This window comes from Acinonyx jubatus, chromosome B2 (genome assembly GCF_027475565.1).
Source record: "Acinonyx jubatus isolate Ajub_Pintada_27869175 chromosome B2, VMU_Ajub_asm_v1.0, whole genome shotgun sequence".
Taxonomy (NCBI): Eukaryota; Metazoa; Chordata; class Mammalia; order Carnivora; family Felidae; genus Acinonyx; species Acinonyx jubatus.
The window spans coordinates 148,477,203-148,502,635 of NC_069385.1; the positions used below are offsets into that span (position 1 = coordinate 148,477,203).

The following is a 25,433-nucleotide window of genomic DNA, read 5'->3' on the forward strand; positions in this document are numbered from 1 at the left end:
CATTTTTACATACCAATAATGAAGCAACAGAAAGATAAATAAAGAAACTGATCCCATTCACAATTGCACCACGAATCATCAAATCTCTGGGAATAAACTTAACCAAAGATGTAAAGGATCTGTATGCTGAAAACTATTGAAAGATTATGAAGGAAATTGAAGAAGGTACAAAGAAATGGAAAAACATTCCATACTCATGGATTGGAAGAATAAATATTGTTAAAATGTCAATACTACCCAAAGCAATCTAAACATTCAATGCAATCCCAATTATACGTGTACCAACATTCTTCTCAAAGCTATATCAAACAATCCTAAAATTTGTATGGAACCACAAAAGACCCCGGATAGCAAAAGTAATATTGAGGAAGAAAACCAAAGCAGGAGGCATCACAATCCCAGACGTTAGCCTTTACTACAAAGCTGTAATCATCAAGACAGTATGGTATTGGCACCAAAAGAGACACAGACCAATGGAATAGAGTAGAGAACCCAGAATTGGACCCACAAATGTATGGTGAATTAATCTTTGACAAAGCAGGAATGAGTATCCATTGTAAAAAATACAGTCTCTTTAGCAAATGGTGCTGGGAGAACTGGACAGCAACAGGCAGAAGGATGAAACTAGACCACTTCCTTACACCATACACAAAAGTAAACTCAAAATGGATAAGGTACCTGAATGTGAGACAGGAAACCGTCAAAACCCTCCCTACAGGAGAAAATAGGAAAAATCTCTTTGACCTCAGCCACAGCAATTTCTTACTCGACACATCTCCAAAAGTCAGGGAATTAAAAGCAAAAATGAACTATTGGGACCTCATCAAGATAAAAAGCTTATGCATTGCAAAGGAAACAATCAAGAAAACAAAGGCAACTGACAGAATGGGAAAAGATATTTGCAAATGACATCAGACAAAGGGCTAGTATACAAAACCTATAAAGAACTCACCAAACTCCACACCCAAAAGAACAAATAATCAAGTGAAGAAATGGGCAGAAGATATGAATAGACACTTTTCCAAAGAAGACATCCAGATGGCCAACAGGCACATGAAAAGATGTTCAACGTCACTCCTCATCATGGAAACACAAATCAAAACCACACTAAGATGCCACCTAACACTGGCCAGAGTGGCTAAAATGAACAAATCAGGAGTCTATAGATGCTGGTGAGGATATGGAGAAACGGGAACCCTCTTGCACTGTTGGTGAGAATGCAAACTTGTACAGCCACTCCGGAAAACAGTGTGGAGGTTCCTCAAAAAATTAAAAATAGACCAACCCTATTACCCAGCAATAGCACTGCTAGTATTTTACCCAAGGGATACAGGAGTACTGATGCATGGGGCACTTGTACCCCATTGTTTATAGCAGCACTTCCAACAATAGCCAAATTATGGAAAGAAACTAAATGTCCATCAACTGTCGAATGGAAAAAGAAGATGTGGTTTATATATACAGTGGGACACTACTTGGCAATGAGAAAGAATGAAATGTGACCATTTGCAGCAACGTGGATAGAACTGGAAGATATTCTGCTAAGTGAAATAAGTCAGTTAGAGAAAGACAGATATTATATGTTTTCACTCATAGGTGTATCTTGAGAAACTTAACAGAAGTTCACGGGGGAGACAAAGCAAAAAAAAGTTACAGAGAGGGAGGGAGGCAAACCATAAGAGACTCTTGGATACTGAGAACAAACTGGGGGTTGATGGCAGATAGAGGAGAGGGGTACGTGTGTGATGGGAATTGAGGAGGGCACTTGTTGGGATGAACACTGGGTGTTGTATGGAAACCAATTTTTCAATAAATTATATTAAAACTAAATAAAATAAAAAATACAAAACAAATATAATAAAAAAAGAATAGAGCAGGAAATGAAGCTCAGCTGACATTTCAAGTCTCTAGTATGAGATGTGCACTCCTAACTAGTTGGAGCCCACTAGATTGTGGTGTGTGAGCCCACACACAGCGAACAGCTCTGGAAGGAGCACACGATGGATTTATCAAGGGGTGTGAGGGTGAAGTGACTGAGGGCTTCAGTGTTGATGGGAACTCTTTGGCTTGAGATCATAGGCTATTTAATAATAAAAGTGTAGAAGTCACAAACTAAGATGTTAAGACAAGGTGGTATTAGAACAGATCATATATAAACAGGAAGATCAACCATCCAAGTGTACTCAAGGAACAGAGTGCATTGGGGGAAATTCTGGAAAGGTATCTTTCCAGATACTTAGAAAAGGGAACTTAGAAAAGGGAACTTAGAAAAGGTATCTCAGCATTGCCTTTGAAAAAGGAGGACGTTTCTAACTGTTGGTAGAATTCAGTGAAATCATAAGAACCAGGAAAGTAGGAAATCAGTTCAAATGTTATCACCACTTGCAAGGATAGAAACTCATAGAGGACCCTCATCACAATGGAATACTTATTTCTTACAGAAAAAAGATTTTTTTCATCACCCTCTTGAAGGCCTCCTTCATATCTTTATTTCTAAGGCTGTAGATAAGGGGGTTCAACATGGGTGTAATGATCCCATAGAAGAGAGAAACCATCTTTCCCCAGTCCTTAGAGGTGGATGAAGGTGGTTGTAGATACATGTAGATGGCTGTACCAAAAAAGAGAGCGACCACAACCATGTGGGACCCACATGTCCCAAAAGCTTTTTGTCGTCCTTCTGCTGACCTGATTCTCAACACTGCTTGAGCTATAAAGCCATAAGAAATGAGGATCAATGTCACTGGAATTAGCAGAATTAATACACTAAAGAAAAAGAGCTCAGACTCAATAGGCTTTGTGTCAGCACACGACAACTTGAGAAGGGCAGGCACCTCACAGAAAAAGTGGTCCACTTCCTGGCGACCACAGCGTGGCATGTTAAGGGTCAAGGAAGACTGCAACACTGAATTACCAAAGCCAGTGAACCACGAGAAGGCTACCACCCTTACGCAGAACCAATGATTCATAATAACTACATAGTGCAGGGGTTTGCAGACTGCCACATATCTGTCAAAGGACATGACAGCCAGGAGGAGACACTCAGTAGCTCCCAGGGCCAGGAAGATGATGAGCTGTGCCACACAGCCACCGTAGCTGATGGTCTTTTTGTTGCGACAAATATTTGTCAACATATGAGGGACTGTGCTTGTGGTATAGCACAGATCTAAGATGGAGAGATTAGTGAGGAAGAAATACATGGGTGTATGAAGTTTGGGATCCAGAATGCACACCATCATGATGGACACATTGCCAAAGATGGTGAATGTATATGATATTAATAGAAGCACAAACAGGGGCATTTGTAGCCAGGGCCTGTTTGAGAAGCCAAGTAGTATAAACTCTCTTGTGGAGCTCTCATTAGCCCAATTCATGATGACTCACTTATTTTTCTTCCTAAAAATATAAAATAGGAAAGTAGTCAGTAGATAATTATTGAAAACTCTTATTGAAACCGAACTTAATTATAATGAATGATTCAACACCAAACATAATTGACGGTAATCATAAGTTACTATAAATTTATAGTTTATGAAATATGATATGATTCTCTTAGGTTAGAAAGTAGTTCTGTCTTAGCAGTTATGTTTAACTTACTTTATGAGGTAAATCATTACTTTTGAATGACAAAGTATATAAACGTATATGCAGGGGGCACAGACAATTGTAAATGCCCAAGACATTTCAATTTTTCTCCGTTTTGTTAGGTGTGCACAAAGTATCTTCAGGTGTACATTAGATTCTGCTGTACAGTATGGTGATTGACACTTACACACACTTGTGCTCATCAAAACAGGTACACTCCTTAGTACCCATATCAGATTTTCACCTGATAATCTAATCGCTACTTGACTGAAATGTGACAGATAGATGAAAATCTACATTTTATTGCTATTATGACTCAGTGAGCATGAATACTCTGCATACCCAGTAGTGGTGAGGGCTAGACCCAAATCCTGGACCTAAAGGCCATTCTTTTTTCTATACCATATCTCCTCCCCTGTATACAGAGAACACAGCAAGACTGATTAAAGACCACATGCCAGTGATTATACACCAAATAGAACAGCAAGAATCAAATAATCAAGTTGATTTTCCTTAGAGTGGAAGTTATCAGTTATCAGATAAGTTATCAGTTAAGAGATAAAACCCAAGTGCACTTAAGTTTCTCAATCCACCTTGTGTTTTTAAATACAGGGTCATTAGTAAGACTTACACCATTGGAATTTACAAGTGTGAACATAGTGAGTGATGCTAGACAGAGAATAGGGTACTGTAAAGGAGGGTAACATGACAGGAGAGACCTACCTCACACTGGGTGGAACAGCTTTTACAGCAGGAGAAGCACTGGCTGCTGTGCACCTGCAGCAGCTTGAGGAGAGAAGGCATGAAGAATTTAATTCCTTCCATTATATGTGGGTTAAATTTCAGCGTTTTAGCTACAGATACACATTATTCCTTGGTAAATAACACCTTCAGTGGAAAAATGCAAGAGGAAATGAAATTTGACTTTTGTTTGGTTTACATGTAAAGTTGAATTTTTCGCAGAAAAAATTATGATACATAAAGATAAAAGATAAATGCAAGATGGAAAAATGTGTGGTGTTTATGTCAAAAATGATAACTATCTTAAAACATACAGAATTACTATATAATAATTATGAGACAAGATAAAAAATCCAATTAAAAGTGAGCAATTGACTTAAATGAGCAATTGGGGAAGAAAAAATAAAGCAAGTTTAAAAAGAAAAGATATATGATTTTTCTATCAATAAGAAACAGAAATCAAAATTAACCAGGAAATGTCACATTGTATAATGATTTGGTAATGTTAGAAAAAAATCACCTTTAAAAGTTAGCTGTTAGAAACACATCCTCAGGATATACCACCTGCCTACATTTATTCTTAGCTGTGTGAGTGTGAGCAAAGGTGAATGAACTTTTGCCACATTTAGAACAAATCGCTATACTGATAATAAGGGGTCCTGTGAAAGCCAAATGAAGCACTGCACACGTCAGAAGTCAGGATGGTGCTGGAGACAGCAAGCTTCACTGAGTGTGAGCTTCTCATCACTTAGAGTATCACTGACATCCATCATTAGTGCTAATTATTAACATCATGATGGGCCATTGTCTCAGCTTGGCATGAATATAAGAAGAACAGAACTAAATTATTGGTGGTGCCAACAATTATTGTAAGTTCATAATTTTATGAAATGATTAAACATATATGTCACTTTTTCTTTGCTTCTAGCATAATACTGAGAACATGGTTTCCAGTAAATGGAAGTCAAGTCAATGGTTAGTAGCAGGTGCTGGCTTATCTGAAGGGCGTGGACTCTACTCAGCTGCTGTATTTTCTCCAATTTTCACGTGTTCTGCTCTACCCAAGTGTCACATGTCAGTGTGATCTGCTCATTCCGATTGCTCTTTTCCATTATCAGAAAAATGGACTCACCTCTTGACAAAGCACACATTCATCTTACCTCTTTCCCATTCACATATCCTGCAGTAATCAAAACAAACCTTAAATACCACTAATTCTTTTTTTGCTTAAAAACATCCCTCTGACAGTTCTAATGCATGGAGATAAGATGGTGAAAGGTACATTCTGAATGGTCAAATGATAACTAAGGTTGTTTGAATCACTGAAAATACTTGACATCCATTTTAAGATTCCTAGGAAACAAACTGAACAGTGATTATTTAAGCAGAGGTAAGAACATGGGTGAGGTGAGTAAGCGACAGAATTCCCTGCTGCAGCCAAGACTCACCTTTCTTCCAAGTGTCAGAGAGATACCCCTGCCTTTCTGTGTGCATGTTTCAGAGATGGTTGGTAAATGGAGAGCCTCTTTGAGCTGTCAACCCTTGTGACATTCTTATTCAATGACCTTTTCCTCACAGATTGGAACGATATTAGCATGCAACCTGGGTTGCGTCACAAACATAGAATATGGGTAAACTCCTTAGGATGAAATAAAAATGGTTTATAGGTATGTGTTCAGTCACTGGGGCATATGTTTGATTGATGCTGACTATGCTCACCACATTCCTAGCAGAGTTTACAGTGGGAAGCTGATTTCATATATATCTACAACATCAGCAGAGCCCTTTAAGAAAGGGCTACCTATTCCCACAGTGCTGTGTCCTCTATCTTGGCCCTAGGGATTCCAGGGTCCCTCCAGTTTAATTGGTCATTGTGTCCAGAGAGGAAATAATGAATTCTATTCCCAACTGCACTGGCAGGGTAACACAGGCACACAGGTGGTTCACAAATGTTAAAGCTAGGGGGAAGATGCTAGTCATGAAACTTAAATCATGAATGATGAGTTTGGAGATGTTTACTCAGGACAGCACAAGGCTAAATGAAGTTGTAGCCCAAATTCCGTTAAATGGTCTCATGGCCAAAGAGTGAGCCCACACTTCGTGTTTATGGAAAGAAGTGTTCCTATTGTTCCTTGAAATTTGTATTCATGTGTTTAGACTACACCTGCTAGGGATATGCAGCATAAATAACTATATCAAACAGATTCAACACATGTAAATTTTCATCTTGAAGTTTAAGGTTGGCATGAATCCACCAGGGCAGAGCTAGTAGAATGATGGGGGATTGCAATGGAATAGATTTTGAAGATAAGTTGATTTCTGCAATTAATAACTTAATAAGTACTCACCTAAGATTTTGGTAAAATAAAGAAAACTGAAATTACATTGAGCACCAGCTTAGATATACCCTAAAAGTCACTTTTTGAAATTTTATTGTATTTATTTTCACTTATTTTTATTTTGTATATAATGTATTTTATGAATTATAAAATCATATAGAGAATATAATCATTATTTATATTATAAAATTTTCTTTTTTTAAATTAAATATTAAACCAGCACAGTTACCATATACTCTTATATGTATTTCAGGTGTAGAGTATAGTAATTCAATAATTCTGTACATTACTCTGCACTCTGCAGGATCATTGTACTCTTAATCCCTTTCTCCTATTTCATCGATCCTTCCACCACCTCCCCCCTGGTAACCAATAGGTTGGTCCCTATAGTTAAAAGGCTGATCCTTGGTTTTACTCTTTTCCCCCACCTACGTTCATTTGTTTTGTTTCTTAAATTCCACATATGAATGAAATCATATGGTATTTATCTTTCTAAGACTGACTTGTTTTACTTAGCATTAAACTCTAGCTCTAGCCATGTCAATGCAATTAACAAGATTTCTTTCTTTTTGATCACTGAGTGATATTCCATTGTATATAAATATCACGCCTTTCTCCATTCATTAGTTCACACACACTTGGGCTCTTTCCATAGTTGGCTAGTGTTGGTAATGCTGCTGTAAACACTGGGGTGCATGTGCCCCTTCAAATCTGTATTTTTTTATCCTTTGGGTAAATACCAAACAGAGCAATTGCTGGATTGTAGTGTAGTTCTATTTGCAACTTTGTGAGGAAACTCCATACTGTTTTCCAGATTGGCTGCACCAGTTTGCATTCCCACCAATGATGCAAGAGGGTTCTCATTTCTCCACATCCTTACCAACATTTATTGTTGCCTGAGTGGTTAATTGTAGCCATTCTGACAGGTGTAGGGTGGTATCTCATCATGGCTTTGATTTGCATTTCCCTGATACTGAGTGATTTTGAGCATCTTTTCATGTGTCTGTTGGCCATCTGGATGTCTTCTTTGGAAAAGTGTCTATTCATGTCTTCTGCCCATTTCTTAACTGTATTGTTTGAGTTTGATACATTCTTTATAGATTTAAGATACTAACCCTTTTAAAGATATGGCATGCAAATATATTCTCCCATTTTGTAGGCTGCCTGTTGATTGTTTTCTTCACTGTGCAGAAGGTTTTATCTTGATGAAGTTCCAATAGTTCATTTTTCCTTTTGTTTCAGGAGACATATCTAGTAAGAAATTGCTGTGGCTGATGTCAGAGAGGTTACTGCCTTTGTTCTTTAGGTTTCTAATGTTTTCTTGTCTCACGCTAAGGTCTTTAATGCATTTGAATTTATTTATTTATTTATTTATTTATTTATTTATTTATTTATTTATTTATTTTTGTATCTGGTGTAAGAAAGTCATCCAGTTTCATTACTTTGTTTGTAGTTGTCTAGTTTTCCCAGCACCATTTGTTGAGGACACTTTTTTCCCATTGCATATTATTTACTGCTTTGTTGAAGATTAGTTGACCATATAGTTATGGGTTTATTTCTGCGTTTTGTTACCTATTCCATTGATCTTTGTGTCCATTATTATGGCAGTACTATATTGCGTTGATGATTACAGCTTTGTAATATAGGGAATTGTGATGGCTCCAGCTTTGCTTTTCTCTTTCAACATTACTTTGTCTATTCTGGGTCTTTTGTGGCTCTATACAAATCTTAGAAATGTTTGTCCTAGCTCGGTGAAAAATGCTGGTGGTATTTTGACAGGCATTGCATTAAATGTGTAGATGCTTTAGGTAGTATTGACATTTTAAAAATGTCTTTCTTCCATTCCATGAGCATGGAATATATTTCCGTTTATTTGTCTCAACTTTAATTTCATTCTTCAGTGTTCTATAGTTTTGAGAGTACTGATCTTTTACCTCTTTACTTAGGTTTATTCCTTGGTGTCTTATGATTTTTGGTGCAATTGTAAATGGGATAAATACCTTGATTTCTTGTTTTGTTATTTCATTATGGTATATAGAAATGCAACAGATTTCTGTATGTTGATTTTGTATCCCATGACTTTGCTGAATTCATGTATCAGTTCTAGCAAGTTTTGGGTGGAATCTTTTGGGTGTTCAAGATAGCGTATCATGTCATCTGCATGTAGTGAAAGTTTTTCTTCTTTCTCACCAGTGTAGATGCCTTTTCTTTGTTTTTGTTGCCTGATTGCTGAGGCCAGGACTGCTGCTACTGTGTTAAATAACAGTGGTGAGAGTTGACGTCCCTGTCCTGTTCCTGACTGGAGAGGAAAATCTCTGTATTCCCCCATTGAGGATGATATTAACTATGGGTTTTTCATATATGGCTTTTATTATATAGAGCTATGTTCCCTCTAAGCCCCCTTAATTGAGGGTTTTTATCAAGATTGGATATTGTACTTTGTCGAATGACTTATCTGCATCTATTGAGAGGATCATATGATTCTTATTCTTTCTTTTATTAATGTGGTGTATCATGTTGATTGATTTCCAAATTTGCACCACATTTGCCATCCAGGAATAAATCCCACGTGATTGTGGTGAATGATTCTTTTAATGTACAGTTAGTATTGATTTACCAGTATTTTGTTGAGAAATTTTGCATGTATATCCATCTGGAATTTGGTCTTTTTTAGTGGGGGTTTGCCTGTTTTGGGAATCAGGGTAATGGTGACATCACAGGATGAATTTGGATGTTTTACTGTTCTTTCTCCTTTTTTGGAACAGATTGAAAAGAATAGGTATTAATTCTTCTCTAAATCATTGGTAGAATTTTCCTTGTGAAGCTATGTGGCCCTGGTTTTTTTTGTCGGGAGACTTCTGATTACCAATTCACTTTCTTGTCTGGTTATCAGTCTGCCCAAGTTTTCCATTTCTTTCTATTTCAGTTTTGATAGTTTATATATTTTTAGGAATTTGTCAGTTTTTCCCCTTGTGGTCCAATTTGTTGGCATATAGTTTTTCATAATGTTCTCTTATAATTGTTTGAATTTCTCTGATATTGGTTGTATTTCTCCTCTCTCATTTGTGATTTTATTATCGAGGTGCTTTCTTTTATTTTTGGTACATCTGGCTAAAGGTTTATCAATTTTATTTTTTCGAAGAACTGGCTCCTGGTTTCTCTCTGTGTTCAATATATATTTTTTTTTTTTTTGGTTTCTGTATCACTTGTATGTGCTCTAATATTGATTATTTTCCCTCTTCTGCTGGCCTTAGGCTTTGTTAATTGTTCTTTTTCTAGCTCATTTAGGTGTATGGATAGGATGTTTACTTGAGATTTTTCTTGATTTGTGAAGTAAGCCTGTATTTCTCTATACTTCACTCTTATGAGTGCTTTACCTGCATCCAATGGTTTTGGACTATTGTGTTTACATTTTCTTTCTTTTTATTTATTTTTTGAAAATTTACTCTTTGATTTCTGGTTTACACATTCATTGTTTAGTAGCATGCAATTTAATCTCCATGTATTTGTGGTCTTTCCAATTTTTTTTTCTTGTCGTTGGCAACATGTTTTTTAGCATTTTGGTCACAAATGATGCATGGTATGATCTCAATTTCTTTGTAGCTGTTAAGGCCTGATTTATGACCAATATGTAATCAATTCTTGATAATGTCCCATGTGCACATGAAAAGAATATGTATTCTGCTGATTTATGATGAAATATTCTGAATATAACTGTTAAATCTATCTGGTCCAGTGTGTCATTCACAGCTAAATTTCCTTTCTGATTTTCTGCTTGAGTGATGGGTCCATTGATGTAACTGGGGTGTTACCAGTTCCATTGTTATTTTTATATCAGTGAGTTCCTCTGTGTGTATTCTTATTTGTTTTATATATATGGGTACTTCCAGGTTGGGTACATAAATATATACAATTGCTAGATCTACTTGTTGGATAGTCCCCTTTTTATGATATAGTGCCCTTCTTCATCTCTTGTTACAGTTCCTGGTTTAAACTCTAGTTTGTCTGATGTATATATTGCTACTTCAGCTTCAGCTTTCTTTTGACATCCATATGTATGACCAAAGTTTCTCCATCACTTCACTTTCAATGTGCAGGTGTCTTTAAGCCTTAAGGCTTGTAAGTTAGGGATTTATTCTGTCTTGCTGATTTTAGGTTTTTTTATTTATCTCTCTTGGTGTTGGTCTACTTTTGTTTATTTTGATGGGAGGTCTCTGTGCTCCTGAATTTCGATGTCTGTTTCTTTCCCCTCATTAGGGAAGTTTTCAACTAGTATTTTCTCAAATAAACCTTCTGCCCCCTTTTTCTCTCTCTTCTACATCTGAGACTGCTATGATACAAATATTATGTTTGATAGAGTCCCTGAGTTCTCTTAGTGTATTCTCATGATCCATAATTCTTCTTTATCTCTTTTGCTCACCTTCATCATTTACCATTATTTTCTCTTCTATATCACATATTTGTTTCTGTGCTTCTTCCATTCTGTGGTCGTTACATCCAGTTGTTTAAAATTTCAGCTATTGCACTTTTCACTTCTGACCACTTGTTTTTTAACTCTTATTTCTGCCATGAGGGTCTTCTTGAAATTTTCTATTCTTTTCTCAAGCACAGCAAATATCATTTTGATTCTTGCTTTTACTTCTCCATCAAGCATGTTACTTATATCTGTTTGAATTGGATCTCTGGCTGTGACCTTTCTTGTTCTTTCTTTTGGGATGAATTCCTCTGTCCACATTTTGTCTAAGTCTGTCTTCTCTGTGTTAGGAAAGCCTGTTCTACTTTCTGTCCCTGAGAGTAATGGCTTTATGAAGAAGAGGTCATATAGTGTCCAGACTAACACAGTGGCCTTTGGGCTCTAATTCAGCCAGGCCTACTATCTTTTGTTTTATTTATTTATTTTTATTAACAAAGTAAATTTTATTTTTTATTTTTTTTCAATATATGAAATTTAGTGTCAAATTGGTTTCCATACAACACCCAGTGCTCATCCCAAAAGGTGCCCTCCTCAATACCCATCACCCACCCACCCCTCCCTCCCACCCCCCATCAACCCTCAGTTTGTTCTCACTTTTTAAGAGTCTCTTATGCTTTGGCTCTCTCCCACTCTAACCTCTTTTTTTTTTTCTTCCCCTCCCTCATGGGTTTCTGTTAAGTTTCTCAGGATCCACATAAGACTGAAACCATATGATATCTGTCTTTCTCTGTATGGCTTATTTCACTTAGCATCACACTCTCCAGTTCCATCCACGTTGCTACAAAGGGCCATATTTCGTTCTTTCTCATTGCCATGTAGTACTCCATTGTGTATATAAACCACAATTTCTTTATCCATTCGTCAGTTGATGGACATTTAGGCTCTTCCCACAATTTGGCTATTGTTGAGAGTGCTGCTATAAACATTGGGGTACAAGTGTCCCTATGCATCAGTACTCCTGTATCCCTTGGGTAAATTCCTAGCAGTGCTATTGCTGGGTCATAGGGTAGGTCTATTTTTAATTTCCTGAGGAACCTCCACACTGCTTTCCAGAGTGGCTGCACCAATTTGCATTCCCACCAACAGTGCAAGAGGGTTCCCGTTTCTCCACATCCTCTCCAGCATCTATAGTCTCCTGATTTGTTCATTTTGGCCACTCTGACTGGCGTGACGTGATATCTGAGTGTTGTTTTGGTTTGTATTTCCCTGATGAGGAGCGACGTTGAGCATCTTTTCATGTGCCTGTTGGCCATCCGGATGTCTTCTTTAGAGAAGTGTCTATTCATGTTTTCTGCCCTTTTCTTCACTGGGTTATTTGCTTTTCGGGTGTGGAGTTTGGTGAGCTCTTTATAGATTTTGGATACTAGCCCTTTGCCTGATATGTCATTTGCAAATATCTTTTCCCATTCCGTTGGTTGCCTTTTAGTTTTGTTGGTTGTTTCCTTTGCTGTGCAGAAGCTTTTTATCTTCATAAGGTCCCAGGAATTCATTTTTGCTTTTAATTCCCTTGCCTTTGGGGATGTGTCGAGTAAGAGATTGCTACGGCTGAGGTCAGAGAGGTCTTTTCCTGCTTTCTCCTCTAGGGTTTTGATGGTTTCCTGTCTCAGATTCAGGTCCTTTATCCATTTTGAGTTTATTTTTGTGAATGGTGTGAGAAAGTGGTCTAGTTTCAACCTTCTGCATGTTGCTGTCCAGTTCTCCCAGCACCATTTGTTAAAGAGACTGTCTTTTTTCCATTGGATGTTCTTTCCTGCTTTGTCAAAGATGAGTTGGCCATACGTTTGTGGGTCTAGTTCTGGGGTTTCTATTCTATTCCATTGGTCTATGTGTCTGTTTTTGTGCCAACACCATGCTGTCTTGATGATTACAGCTTTGTAGTAGAGGCTAAAGTCTGGGATTGTGATGCCTCCCGCTTTGGTCTTCTTCAAATTACTTTGGCTATTCGGGGCCTTTTGTGTTTCCATATGAATTTTAGAATTGCTTGTTCTAGCTTGGAGAAGAATGCTGGTGCAATTTTGATTGGGATTGCATTGAATGTGTAGATAGCTTTGGGTAGTAGTGACATTTTGACAATATTTATTCTTCCAATCCATGAACAGGGAATGTTTTACCATTTCTTTATATCTTCTCCAATTACCTTCATAAGCTTTCTATAGTTTTCAGCATACAGATCTTTTACATCTTTGGTTAGATTTATTCCTAGGTATTTTATGCTTCTTGATGCAATTGTGAATGGGATCAGTTTCTTTATTTGTCTTTCTGTTGCTTCATTGTTAGTGTATAAGAATGCAACTGATTTCTGTACATTGATTTTGTATCCTGAGACTATCCTGAATTCATGTATCAGTTCTAGCAGACTTTTGGTGGAGTCTATAGGATTTGCCATGTATAATATCATGTCATCTGCAAAAAAAGAAAGCTTGACTTCATCTTTGCCAATTTGGATGCCTTTGATTTCCTTTTGTTGTCTGATTGCTGATGCTAGAACTTCCAGCACTATGTTAAACAACAGCGGTGAGAGCGGGCATCCCTGTCGTGTTCCTGATCTCAGGGAAAAAGCTCTCAGTTTTTCCCCGTTGAGGATGATGTTAGCTGTGGGCTTTTCATAAATGGCTTTTATGATGTTTAAGTATGTTCCTTCTATGCCGACTTTCTCAAGGGTTCTTATTAAGAAAGGGTGCTGGATTTTGTCAAAGGCCTTTTCTGCATCGATTGACAGGATCATATGGTTCTTCTCTTTTCTTTTATTAATGTGATGTATCACGTTGATTGATTTGCGAATGTTGAACCAGCCCTGCATCTCAGGAATGAATCCCACTTGATCATGGTGAATAATTCTTTTTATATGCTGTTGAATTCGATTGGCTAGTATCTTATTGAGAATTTTTGCATCCATATTCATCAGGGATATTGGCCTGTAGTTCTCTTTTTTTTACTGGGTCTCTGTCTGGTTTAGGAATCAAAGTAATACTGGCTTCATAGAATGACTCTGGAAGTTTTCCTTCCCTTTCTATTTCTTGGAATAGCTTGAGAAGGATAGGTATTATCTCTGCTTTAAACGTCTGGTAGAACTCCCCTGGGAAGCCATCTGGTCCTGGACTCTTATTTGTTGGGAGATTTTTGATAACCGATTCAATTTCTTTCCTGGTTATGGGTCTGTTCAAGCTTTCTATTTCCTCCTGATTGAGTTTTGGAAGAGTGTGGGTGTTCAGGAATTTGTCCATTTCTTCCAGGTTGTCCAATTTGTTGGCATATAATTTTTCATAGTATTCCCTGATAATTGTTTGTATCTCTGAGGGATTGGTTGTAATAATTCCATTTTCATTCATGATTTTATCTATTTGGGTCCTCTCCCTTTTCTTTTTGAGAAGCCTGGCTAGAGGTTTGTCAGTTTTGTTTATTTTTTCAAAAAAACAACTCTGGGTTTCGTTGATCTGCTCTACAGTTTTTTTAGATTCTATATTGTTTATTTCTGCTCAGATCTTTATTATTTGTCTTATTCTGCTGGGTTTAGGCTGCCTTTGCTGTTCTGCTTCTATTTCCTTTAGGTGTGCTGTTAGATTTTGTATTTGGGATTTTTCTTGTTTCTTGAGATAAGCCTGGATTGCAGTGTATTTTCCTCTCAGGACTGCCTTTGCTGCGTCCCAAAGCGTTTGGATTGTTGTATTTTCATTTTCGTTTGTTTCCATATATTTTTTAATTTCTTCCCTAATTGCCTGGGTGACCCACTCATTCTTTAGTAGGGTGTTCTTTAACCTCCATGCTTCTGTAGGTTTTCCAGACTTTTTCCTGTGGTTGATTTCAAGCTTCATAGCATTGTGGTCTGAAAGTATGCATGGTATGATTTCAATTCTTGTATACTTATGAAGGGCTGTTTTGTGACCCAGTATATGATCTATCTTGGAGAATGTTCCATGTGCACTCGAGAATAAAGTATATTCTGTTGCTTTGGGATGCAGAGTTCTAAATATATCTGTCAAGTCCATCTGATCCAATGTATCATTCAGGGTCCTTGTTTCTTTATTGACTGTGTGTCTAGATGATCTATCCATTTCTGTAAGTGGAGTGTTAAAGTCCCCCTGCAATTACCACATTCTTATCAATAAGGTTGCTTATGTTTGCGAGTAATTGTTTTATATATTTGGGGGCTCCGGTATTCGGCGCATAGACATTTATAATTGTTAGCTCTTCCTGATGGATAGACCCTGTAATTATTATATAATACCCTTCTTCATCTCTTGTTACAGGCTTTAATTTAAAGTCTAGTTTGTCTGATGTAAGTATGGCTACTCCAGCTTTCTTTTGGCTTCCAGTAGCATGATAAATAGTTCTCCATCCCCAAGCCTACTATCTTTTAAACCCCCCAAACTTTAGGGACATCTTTATCCATTCATCAGCCGGTGGACATTTGTGCTCTGAAAAAGGAAGAAATAGAAAATTTGAACAGACCCATAACTAGCAAAGGAGTAGAATCAGTATTCATCCAACCAATAAGATCCCGGGGCTGGATGGCTTCCCAGGAGAATGCCACCAAACATTTTAAAAAGTGCTAATACCTATTTTTTTAAAACTGTACCAAAAACAGAAACAGAAGAAAATTTCCCAACTCATTCTATGAAGCCAAAATTACCTTGATTCCAAAACCAAAGACCCCCATTAAAAAGGATAATTACAGATCAATTTCCATGATTCACAAGGATACAAAAATTCTCAACAGCAGCACTAGCAAATTGAATTCAACAACTTTTTAAAAGAATTATTCTCCATGATCTAGTGGGACTTATTCCTGGGCTGCAGGGATGTGTCAATATCCAGAAATCAATCAACATTTTACATCATATTAATAAAAGAAAGGTAAGAATGTCACGATACTTTCAATAGATGAACAAAAAGCTTCTGACAAAATACAGCATCTTTCTTGAAAAAACCCTCAAGTAAGTTGCGATATAAGGAACAACCTCAGGATCATAAAGTACATATATGAAAGACCCACAGCTCATGTCTTCCTCAATGGGGAGAAACTGAGACCTTTCCCCCTAAGGTCAGGAACATGACAGAGATGTATCCTTTCACCACTGTTATTCAACATAGTCCTGAAGCCCTAGTCTCAGCAAACAGACGACACAAAGAAATAAAAGTCATACGAATTGGTAAGGGAGAAGACAAACTTGCACTCTTCCCAGTCGACATCATAGTATATGTGGAAAACATGAAAGACTCCACCAAAAAACTGCTAGAACGGATCCATGATTTCAGCGAAGTGCAGGATATGAAATCAATGTACAGAAATCCGTTGGATTTCTAGACACCAGTAATGTAGGAGCAGAATTTGAAATGAAGGCATCTATCCCATATTACAGTAGCATCCAAACCATGCCAAATAGGTGAAAATCTATACGCACTGAAACTATAGAAAGCTTATTAAAGAAATTGAAGAAATACAACTAAATGAAAAAACATTCCATGCTCATAGATTAGAAGAACAAATATTGTTAAAATGTCAATGCCACCCAAAGCAATCGACACATTCAGTGCATTCCCTATCAAAATAACACGAGTATTCTTCACAGAACAAACAATCATAAAATTTATAAGGAACCATATAAGACCATGAATAGCCAAAGCCACGTTGAAAAAGAAAACCAAAGCCGGAAGCATCATAATTTCAGACTTTAGCATGTACTACAATGTTGTAATCATCAAGACAGTATGGTCCTGGGACAAAAACAGACACTCAGATCAATGGGACAGAATAAAGAACCCAGAAATGGCCCTAGAAATGTATGACCAACTAATCTTTGATAAAGCAGGAAAGAATATCCAATGGAATAAAGACAGTCTCTTCAGCAAGTGGTGTTGGGAAAACTGAACAGCAACATGCAGAAGAATGAACATGGACCACTTTCTTATATCATACACAAAAATAAACTCAAAATGGATGAAAGACCTAAATGTAAGACAGGAAATCAAATCCTAGAGGAGAAAACAGGCAAAAACCTCTTGACCTTGGCCGCAGCAACTTCTTAATCAACACTTCTCAAGAGGCAAGAAAACAAAAGCAGAAATGGACTATTGGTACCTCATCAAGACAAAATGCTTCTGCACAGCAAAGGGAACAATCAGAAAAACTAAAAGGCAACAGACAGAATGGGAGAAGATAGTTGTAAATAAACTATCAGATAAAGGGTTAATATCCAAAATCTATAAAAAAACTCATCAAATTCAACACCCCAAAACAAATAATCCCATGAAGAAATGGATAACAGCCATGAACAGACACTTTGTCCAAGAAGATATCCAGAGGCTAACAGACACATGAAAAAATTCTCAATAACACTCATCAGGGAAATACAAATCAAACCCACAATGAGATACTACTTCAAATCTGTCAGAATGGCTAAAATTAACAACTCGGGCAACAACAGATGTTGGCAAGGATGCAGAGAAAGAGAGACCCTTTTGCATTGTTAGTGGGAATGCAAACTGATGCAGCCACTCTGGGAAACAATATGGAGGTTCCTCAAAGGTTAAAAATAGAACTACCCTACAACCCAGCAATTGCACTAGTAGGTATTTATCCAAAGGATACAAAAATGGTGATTCACAGGGGCTCCTGCACCCCAATGTTTATACCAGCACTATCACCAATAGCCAAAGTATTGAAAGAGCCCCAGTGTCTTTTGACTGGTGAATGAATTAAGAAGATGTGATTCAATAAAAAAATGAACTCTTGCCATTTTTAACAATGTGGATGGAACTAGGGGGTATTATGCTAAGCAAAATAAGACAGTAGGAGAAAGATTCCATTTTATTTCACTTATATATGGAACTTAAGAAACAAACAAGATAAACATAGGGTCAGGTAAGCAAAAATAAGATAAAAAGAAAGAGGGAGGCAAACCATTAGAGACTCTTAAATACAGGGAACAAACTGAGGGTTGCTGGCATGTTGTTGGGTGGAAAGGTGGGCTAAATGATAGATAGGCATTAGAAGGGGCCCTTGGGATGAGCATTCAGTGTTATATGTAAGTGATGAATCACTAAATTATATTCCTGAAATCATAATTACACTAGATGTTAGCTAACTTTGATTTAAATTAATTTAAAAAAAACATAAAAAGGTCTACACAGTGAAGGAAACAATCAGCAAAACTAAGACAACTGATGGAACGAGAGAATATATTTACATATGACATCAGATAAAGGGTAAATATCCAAATCTACAATGAAATTATCAAATTCAACACCCAAAAAAACCCCAAATAATCCAGTGAAGAAATGGGCAGAAAACATGAATAGACACTGCTCTAAAGAAGACATCCAGATGGCCAACAGGCACATGAAAAGATGCTCAATGTCGCTACTCATCAGGGAAATACAAATCAAAACCACAGTCGGATACCACCTCACGCAAGTCAGAGTGCTAAAATGAACAAATCAGGAGACTATAGATGCTGGCGAGGATGTGGAGAAACGGGAACACTCTTGCACTGTTGGTGGGAAGGCAAACTGGTGCAGCCACTCTAGAAAACAGTGTGGAGGTTCCTCAAAAAATTAAAAATAGACCTACCCTATGACCCAGCAATAGCACTGCTAGGAATTTACCCAAGGGATACAGGAGGGGTGATGCATAGGGGCACTTGTACCTCAATGTTTATAGCAGCACTCTCAACAATAGCCAAATTATTGTAAGAGCCTAAATGTCCATCAACTGACAAATGGATAAAGAAATTGTGGTTTATATACACAATGGAATACTACATGACAATGAGAAAGAATGAAATATGACTCTTTGTAGCAATGTGGATGCAACGTGGATGCAATGTGTTATGTTAAGTGAAATAAGCCATACCGAGAAAGACAGATACCATATGTTTTCACTCTTATGTGGATCCTGAGAAACTTAACAGAAGTCTATGGGGGAGGGGAAGAAAAAAAAAAGAGGTTAGAGTGGGAGAGAGCCAAAGCATAAGAAACTCTTAGAAACTGAGAACAAACTGGGGGTTGATGGGGGGTGGGAGGGAGGGGAGGGTGGGTAATGGGTATTGAGGAGGGCACCTTTTGGGATGAGCACTGGGTTTTGTATGGAAACCAATTTGATAATAAATTTCATATTTAAAAAAAAAAAGCTCTTGGACCAAAAAAAAAAAAAATGTGTCTATTAGCCAAAAAAAAAAAAAAAAAAAAAAAAAGAAAAAAAAAGAAAAAAAATAGAGTGAGATACCACTCTACACCAGTAAGAATAGCTAAAATTAACAACTCAGGCAACAACAGATGTTGGTGAGAATTCAGAGAAAGGGGAACACCTTTGCACTATTTGTGGGAATGCAAACCATGCAGTCACTCTGGAAAACAGTATGGAGGATCGTCAAACAATTAAAAGTAGAGCTGGGACCCAACAATTGCACTACTAGGAATTTACCCAAGGGATACAAAAATGCTGGTTAGAAAGGACACATGCAACCCAATGTTCATAGCAGCGCTGTCAACAATAACGAAACCATGGAAAGAGCACAAGTGTCTAACGTATTTTCAATTTCAATTATTGTGCTCTTTATGTCTGGTTTGTTCCTTTTTTATCTCTTTGTTTATCTCTATGTATCAATGATGTTCTCCACTCTTTTCTCAAGACATGAGTATCTTTAGATCATTATTTTAAATTCTCTGTAAGACATTATTTATGTCCATTTCACTTAGGTTTCTTGCTGTGATTTTGTCTTGTTCTTTCATTTGGAACACACATCTCTGTCTTCTTATTTTGCCTAACTCTCTGTCTGTTTCTGTTAGGAACATCATCTATATTTCATGCTCTCGACAGTAGTTGGCAGGGCACACACTTTTAACAAGTTTGCTATGGCCCTCTTCCATATGGGATACACAGTCACCACAGAGATTGGGCTGGCAGGGTCCACTTCACAAAGCACACGTGGGTGAGGTCCACAGTTTTAACAAGATGTGTGCATCCTCCCTAGGAGTTCATCAGCCACTAGACTGATGCCCCACAAAATGCACCTTCAGGATACATGGCATTGGCAAGGGGTACTGGTATTCTGGTGCACGGGATCTGCAGTGCCAGGACTGATACAGACTTGACTGGAGGGGCCAGGGTGTGGTGTAAATTATCTAGGCAGTGAATGCCAGAACCATTATAGATTCCTGCAGGTAGCCTTGTATCCATGCTGGAAATGGTGGGGTGGGAGCAGGGATAATGGCATGCACAAGCTCCATTTTTCTTGGATAAGTCCCACAATAAACCCTGAGATTAGTAAATAACTCCCTCACATCTGCCTCATATGTTTCTCAAAATGTTGCTTCTATGCTGTATCTCAGAGGGCTGTTTGTTGTTTTAGGGGACTCAGTTAGGGATGAGGAACTCAGTTTCTTATCAGGGACTTTAAGGATGAGGACTCAGTTTCCTATTGCCTTCCAGGCTCTCCCAAAGCTAGACCCACTGATTTTCAAAGTTCTAGGCTTTAAGTCTCCTTGTTGTAAGAACTGACAACATTTGGGCCCTCTATTTTCAAATCCAAACATTATTGGGATGTGTTTTCCCCATGCAGGCTTCCAGGTGTAATAGTCTGTTTCTCTCCCCTCTCTTTGCCCACCAGTCCCTCCCTCTGGGGGCCAGACCCTGCAGTTTAGCTCCTGAGCATGTCTTAACTCTTCTTACCCTCTTCAGTGTGGCTTCTTCTCTGTGTTTAGTTGTGGAGTTTTTTTCAGCCAGTCTTTGGGTCATTTTCTGGATTATTTACACTGATGTATTACCTAGTTGTATTTGTCATATGAGATGAGTTTAGGGTCCTTCTACCTTGTTATCTTCCTCCAGATGTCCCTAAATTATAACCATTTTCTTACATGAAATTTTTTCCAGTAAAAGTTTTTATTTAGAAAATAAAATAAATTTATTTATTTCCAAAATATGAATATGGTAAATAAATATATTTGAAAACATGCCATACCATCAATACTAAGATGGACCTTATGAAGACACTAGGATGTTGAGAGTTCTGCATTTGTATTTGATATATTGATCACACATTAGTAATAGCAAACGTTTATCAAGAGCTGTTCTGCATGGGGCACTTATGGCCAATAACAATCTTATGAAGTAGGCTTAAAGGTTAGGGGGCTCAGAAAAGTTAAAATGTATCTTATGATTGGTAGGCAGAAGAACTGGTGCTGACTCGGATCTATTGGTGACAAAGCCAACATTCTATGGCTGACCCTTCAACAACACAAGGGTTAGGGTACTTCCATGCAGCTGAAAATCCATGTGTAACATTTTTTGTTTAAATTTATTTTTTATTGAAGTATAATTGATATACAATATTAGGTTAGTTGCAGATATAAACAGTGAATCAACAATTCTATACGTTACTTTGTGCTCACCACAGTAAATATAGTCACCACCTGTTCCCATACTTTACTATATTTTGGCTATATTCCCTGTGTTGTGCTTTTTATTCTCGTGACTTATTTTAGAGAAAGAGAGAGCAAGCAGAGGAGAGGGGAAGAGGGATAGGGATAGAGAAGGAGAAAGAGAGAGAGAGAGAGACAGAGAGACAGAGAGAGAGACAGAGAGAGACAGAGAGGATCTTAAACAGGCACCACACTCAGCACAGAGTCCAGCTCGGAGCTCAATCCCATGACCCTGAGATCACAACCTGAGCTGAAATCAAGAGTTTGATGCTCAATCAACTTAGCCATCTAAGTACCCCATGACTTGTTATTTTGTAACAGGAACTTTGTAACTTAAAAAAAAAATTAATGTTTGTTTATTTTTTGAGACAGAGAGAGACAAAGCACGAGCAGGGGAGGGGCGGAAAGAGAGAGAGAGAGGGAGACATGGAATCTGAAACAGGCTTCAGGCTCTGAGCTATCAGCACAGAACAGGATGCGGGGCTTGAACCCAAGAACCGTGAGATCATGATAGATGAAACCTTTTATGTTTTTAATTTCTGTTATTCAAGAACCTTGAGAAATGGTACCCATCTATTTTCACATGTCTATAGGAAATAAATTAATTAAAATCTATGAAATCATGTTAATATTCTGTTTAGAGACTCAATGTCTCCCCATTCGCTGTAATAGTGGTTCTCAAATTTAGCCTCATTGCCTGTAGTGTTTAGTAAGAAACGTCAGCTGCTGAGTCCATCCTGCATTGTTGGCTCAGTAGGTCTGAGGTGGGCCCAAGAGTGTGCATCTTTGATAAGTTGCCAAGTGACGCTGTTTGTGCTGGTCCAGGACCACACAACTTTAGAAGAAAAAGCTAAAACTCTTTATCAGGCTATGGAGGTTAAAAGTTAAGTTACTCTAACAGAGAAACCCCAAAATAAAATGACTTCATTATATTAAATAATATAGAATATTTTTCTGCTGTAATACTGTGGAGGCATTGCTCTGCTGGTGGGGGTTCTGGTTCCATCTTATTGTTTCATTCCATCTTAGGATTTTTGGCAAAGCTAGAGACCTTCCACATCCACACTGCAGCCAGCAGGAACAGGAGGGAGGAGGGTGAGAATAAATACCTTCTTATTAGATAAGATAAACCATGAGTTCCACACATTTCACTCCTCATATTATGTTAGTGGAGGCCAGTCTCAGAGATATGATATGCCACATGGTGACCCTGCAGCAGTTAAAACTTGAAGCAGAAAGTGGAATGAATAAGGGTGGGTAGTTGGTCTCCACCACAAAGTCCCCACCGGCAGTATCAAGTGGATGTACAGGGGTGTCTGGGAAGAAAAAAATCAGTGTCCAGTGTAATCCTACATAAAAATATTCCAGGTGAAATATATTCTTAGTACTTATACATATCTCTATTACTGTACTTAAGCACATTTAATCATTATATGTTTATTTATCTGTAGTCCCAGATTAGTCTTGAAGCATTTTAAGTGTATGAATTGAAGTTCCTTTATGTATCTGTATCTCTATCTCCTATAATTTTGGTGTACTTCCTACCTATTTACAAATCAGTACTTGGTACAATTCTTGGTACAAGGTAGACACCCAGTAAGTGTTCCTTACAGAAATGAATTGACTCATCTTCTGTTGGTAAAGGTCAGTGTTATTTCCTTACCTCTCTTCTATCTAACTCATGACTTTGCTGACCATTTTCGTTCACACAGTATTCTCTTTACTGCACTCTTCACATCTTTGTTTCTTAAAGTGTAGATCAGAGGGTTAAGGGTGGGTGTGACGATTGTGTAAAATAGTGTAAGGAACTTCCCTTCATCTTCAGATGTGCTATTCTGTGGCTTCATGTACATATAAATGATTGTTCCATAAAACAGAGTTACTACTGTGAGGTGGGAACCGCATGTATTAAGAACCTTATGCCACCTTGCTGTTGACTTGATCCTCATGACAGCTTGAGTGATAATTGCATATGAGATGAAAATTATTGATAGAGGTGCTAGAAGAAATATCACTCCAAGAGCAAAGACAACAATCTCAATTACTTTTGAGTAGACACAAGCCATCTTGAGCAAGGCTGGCATCTCACAGAAAAAATTATCCACCTCCCGGTGCCCACATCTTGGCAACTTCAAAGTCAAGGAACAAACGATTAAGGCACTGCCAAGACCACCTAACCAGGCAGTGAGCACCATCTTCTGGCAAAGCTGAGGGTGCATTATTACTGTGTAGTGAAGAGGTTGACAGACAGCAGCATAGCGATCATAGGCCATCACAGCCAAGAGAAGACATTCTGTGGCTCCCAAGTCAAGGGCAAAAAAGAATTGGAGCACACACCCTCCATAGGTAATAGACTTTGTTGGACCCCATAGATTTACCAGCATCTGTGGGATAATGCTAGTTGCATAACAGAGGTCCAGAAAAGACAAATTGGATAGGAAGAAATACATGGGAGTATGGAGCTGGCTGTCTAGGTTAGATACAAGGATGATGGCTGTGTTTCCTACTAGAGTCATAATATAGAAGAGGAAGACAACCCCAGAGATGATGTGTTCTAATTGGGGCAGATCAGAAAACCCCAGCAGGATGAAGTCTGTAGTGGAACTTTCATTATTTGTGTCCATGACTCCTCATGAAGGTCTAGAGGTCAATACCCTGGTAACAAAAAATAGCATCACTTTAGGTAGAAATAAAATGTCTAAAGTCTGCATGAGTATTCCAGATGCACTTGTTTGTGTGCTCTCTCCTTTTGGAATATTTCTTTTAACACTGTATTCAGTGACCATAGCTTCCCTGTGTTTATTCATAACCAGAGTGATTCTAAAAATAATATGCTAGAGGCTCTCCAGAACATGGCGGCATAGTAGGATGCTGGTCTCACCTTGTCTGGCTGGTCACTTAGATTCCACCTACATCTGCCTAAATAACCCAGAAAACCACCAGAAGACTATAAGAATGGACTCTCTAGAGCCAAACATAGACAAGAGGCCCATGGAAGAGGGTAGGAAGGGAGGAGAGGTGGTGCGTGATACATGGACTGGCAGGAGGGAGGTGGGGTGTGTAGGGGCAGCCCTCCCAGCAAGGCAGAGCCCCTGAAGTCTGGCTTGTAAAGAGGAGGGGCTGGACTGCGTAAGTCCTTACAGCCAGCAGGACTTAACATCTGGAATGTTAAAAGTCAACAGCTCTGCTCTTGGGGAGCAGGGAGGGTGAGAGGATGCCAGGAGAGACAGTTGTTGAGCCCTGGAAGACAGAATGCAGCTCAGCAGGGGAACAAAGGCCCTGGCAGGTGCCATTTCCCTCTCCCATCCCCCAGGTAAAATTCCAAAAGGAACCATTTCCTGTCACCGAACTTGCTTGCACTGTGCAAATGCCCAATGCTGGGCTTCTGTGGATCCATCTCTTTGAAAGTCCTGCCTCCCTCCTGGTGCTGCAGGGCCACTCCCGCAGGGGACCACCAACAGCAAAGTGAGCTAAGCCTGCCCCTCTTGCCCCTGTGCAACCTGCTGATCCACCCCAGCTAATACACCCTTGGCCAGATCAAAGCAGCACCACAAGCCTGGCAGTGTGCAAATAGCCCAGACAGGGGCCACACCACTCCACAGTGAGTCCTGTCCCTGGGAGAGGGGAAGATAAGGTACACACCAGTCTCACTGTAGCCCCAATGGTGGAATGGAAAAACATTCTGTGCTAATGATTGTGAGAATAAATATTGTTAAAATGTCAATACTACCCAAAGCCATCTACACATTCAATGCAATCGCAAACAAAATTGCGCCAGCATTCTCAAAGTTAGAACAAGCTACCCTAAAATTTGTATGGAACCACAAAAGACCCCGAATAGCCAAAGTAATATTGAAGAAGAAGACCAAAGCAGGAGG

The 25,433-nt window shown here is 38.4% G+C and overlaps 2 protein-coding genes across 2 annotated transcripts; both read right to left on the reverse strand.

Annotated features, from left to right (window-relative positions):
• Nucleotides 1-2,435: 2,435 nt before the first annotated feature.
• On the reverse strand, nucleotides 2,436-3,450 carry LOC106985137 (putative olfactory receptor 2B3). Its single transcript, XM_015083331.3, has one exon. It carries the CDS (start codon nucleotides 3,369-3,371, stop codon nucleotides 2,436-2,438), a length of 936 nt encoding a protein of 311 aa, XP_014938817.1. The 5' UTR covers nucleotides 3,372-3,450.
• A 19,672-nt stretch (nucleotides 3,451-23,122) lies between these two features.
• On the reverse strand, nucleotides 23,123-24,300 carry LOC106985138 (olfactory receptor 2W1-like). Its single transcript, XM_015083332.3, has one exon. It carries the CDS (start codon nucleotides 24,177-24,179, stop codon nucleotides 23,235-23,237), a length of 945 nt encoding a protein of 314 aa, XP_014938818.3. The 5' UTR covers nucleotides 24,180-24,300; the 3' UTR covers nucleotides 23,123-23,234.
• Between the last annotated feature and the right edge of the window lie 1,133 nt (nucleotides 24,301-25,433).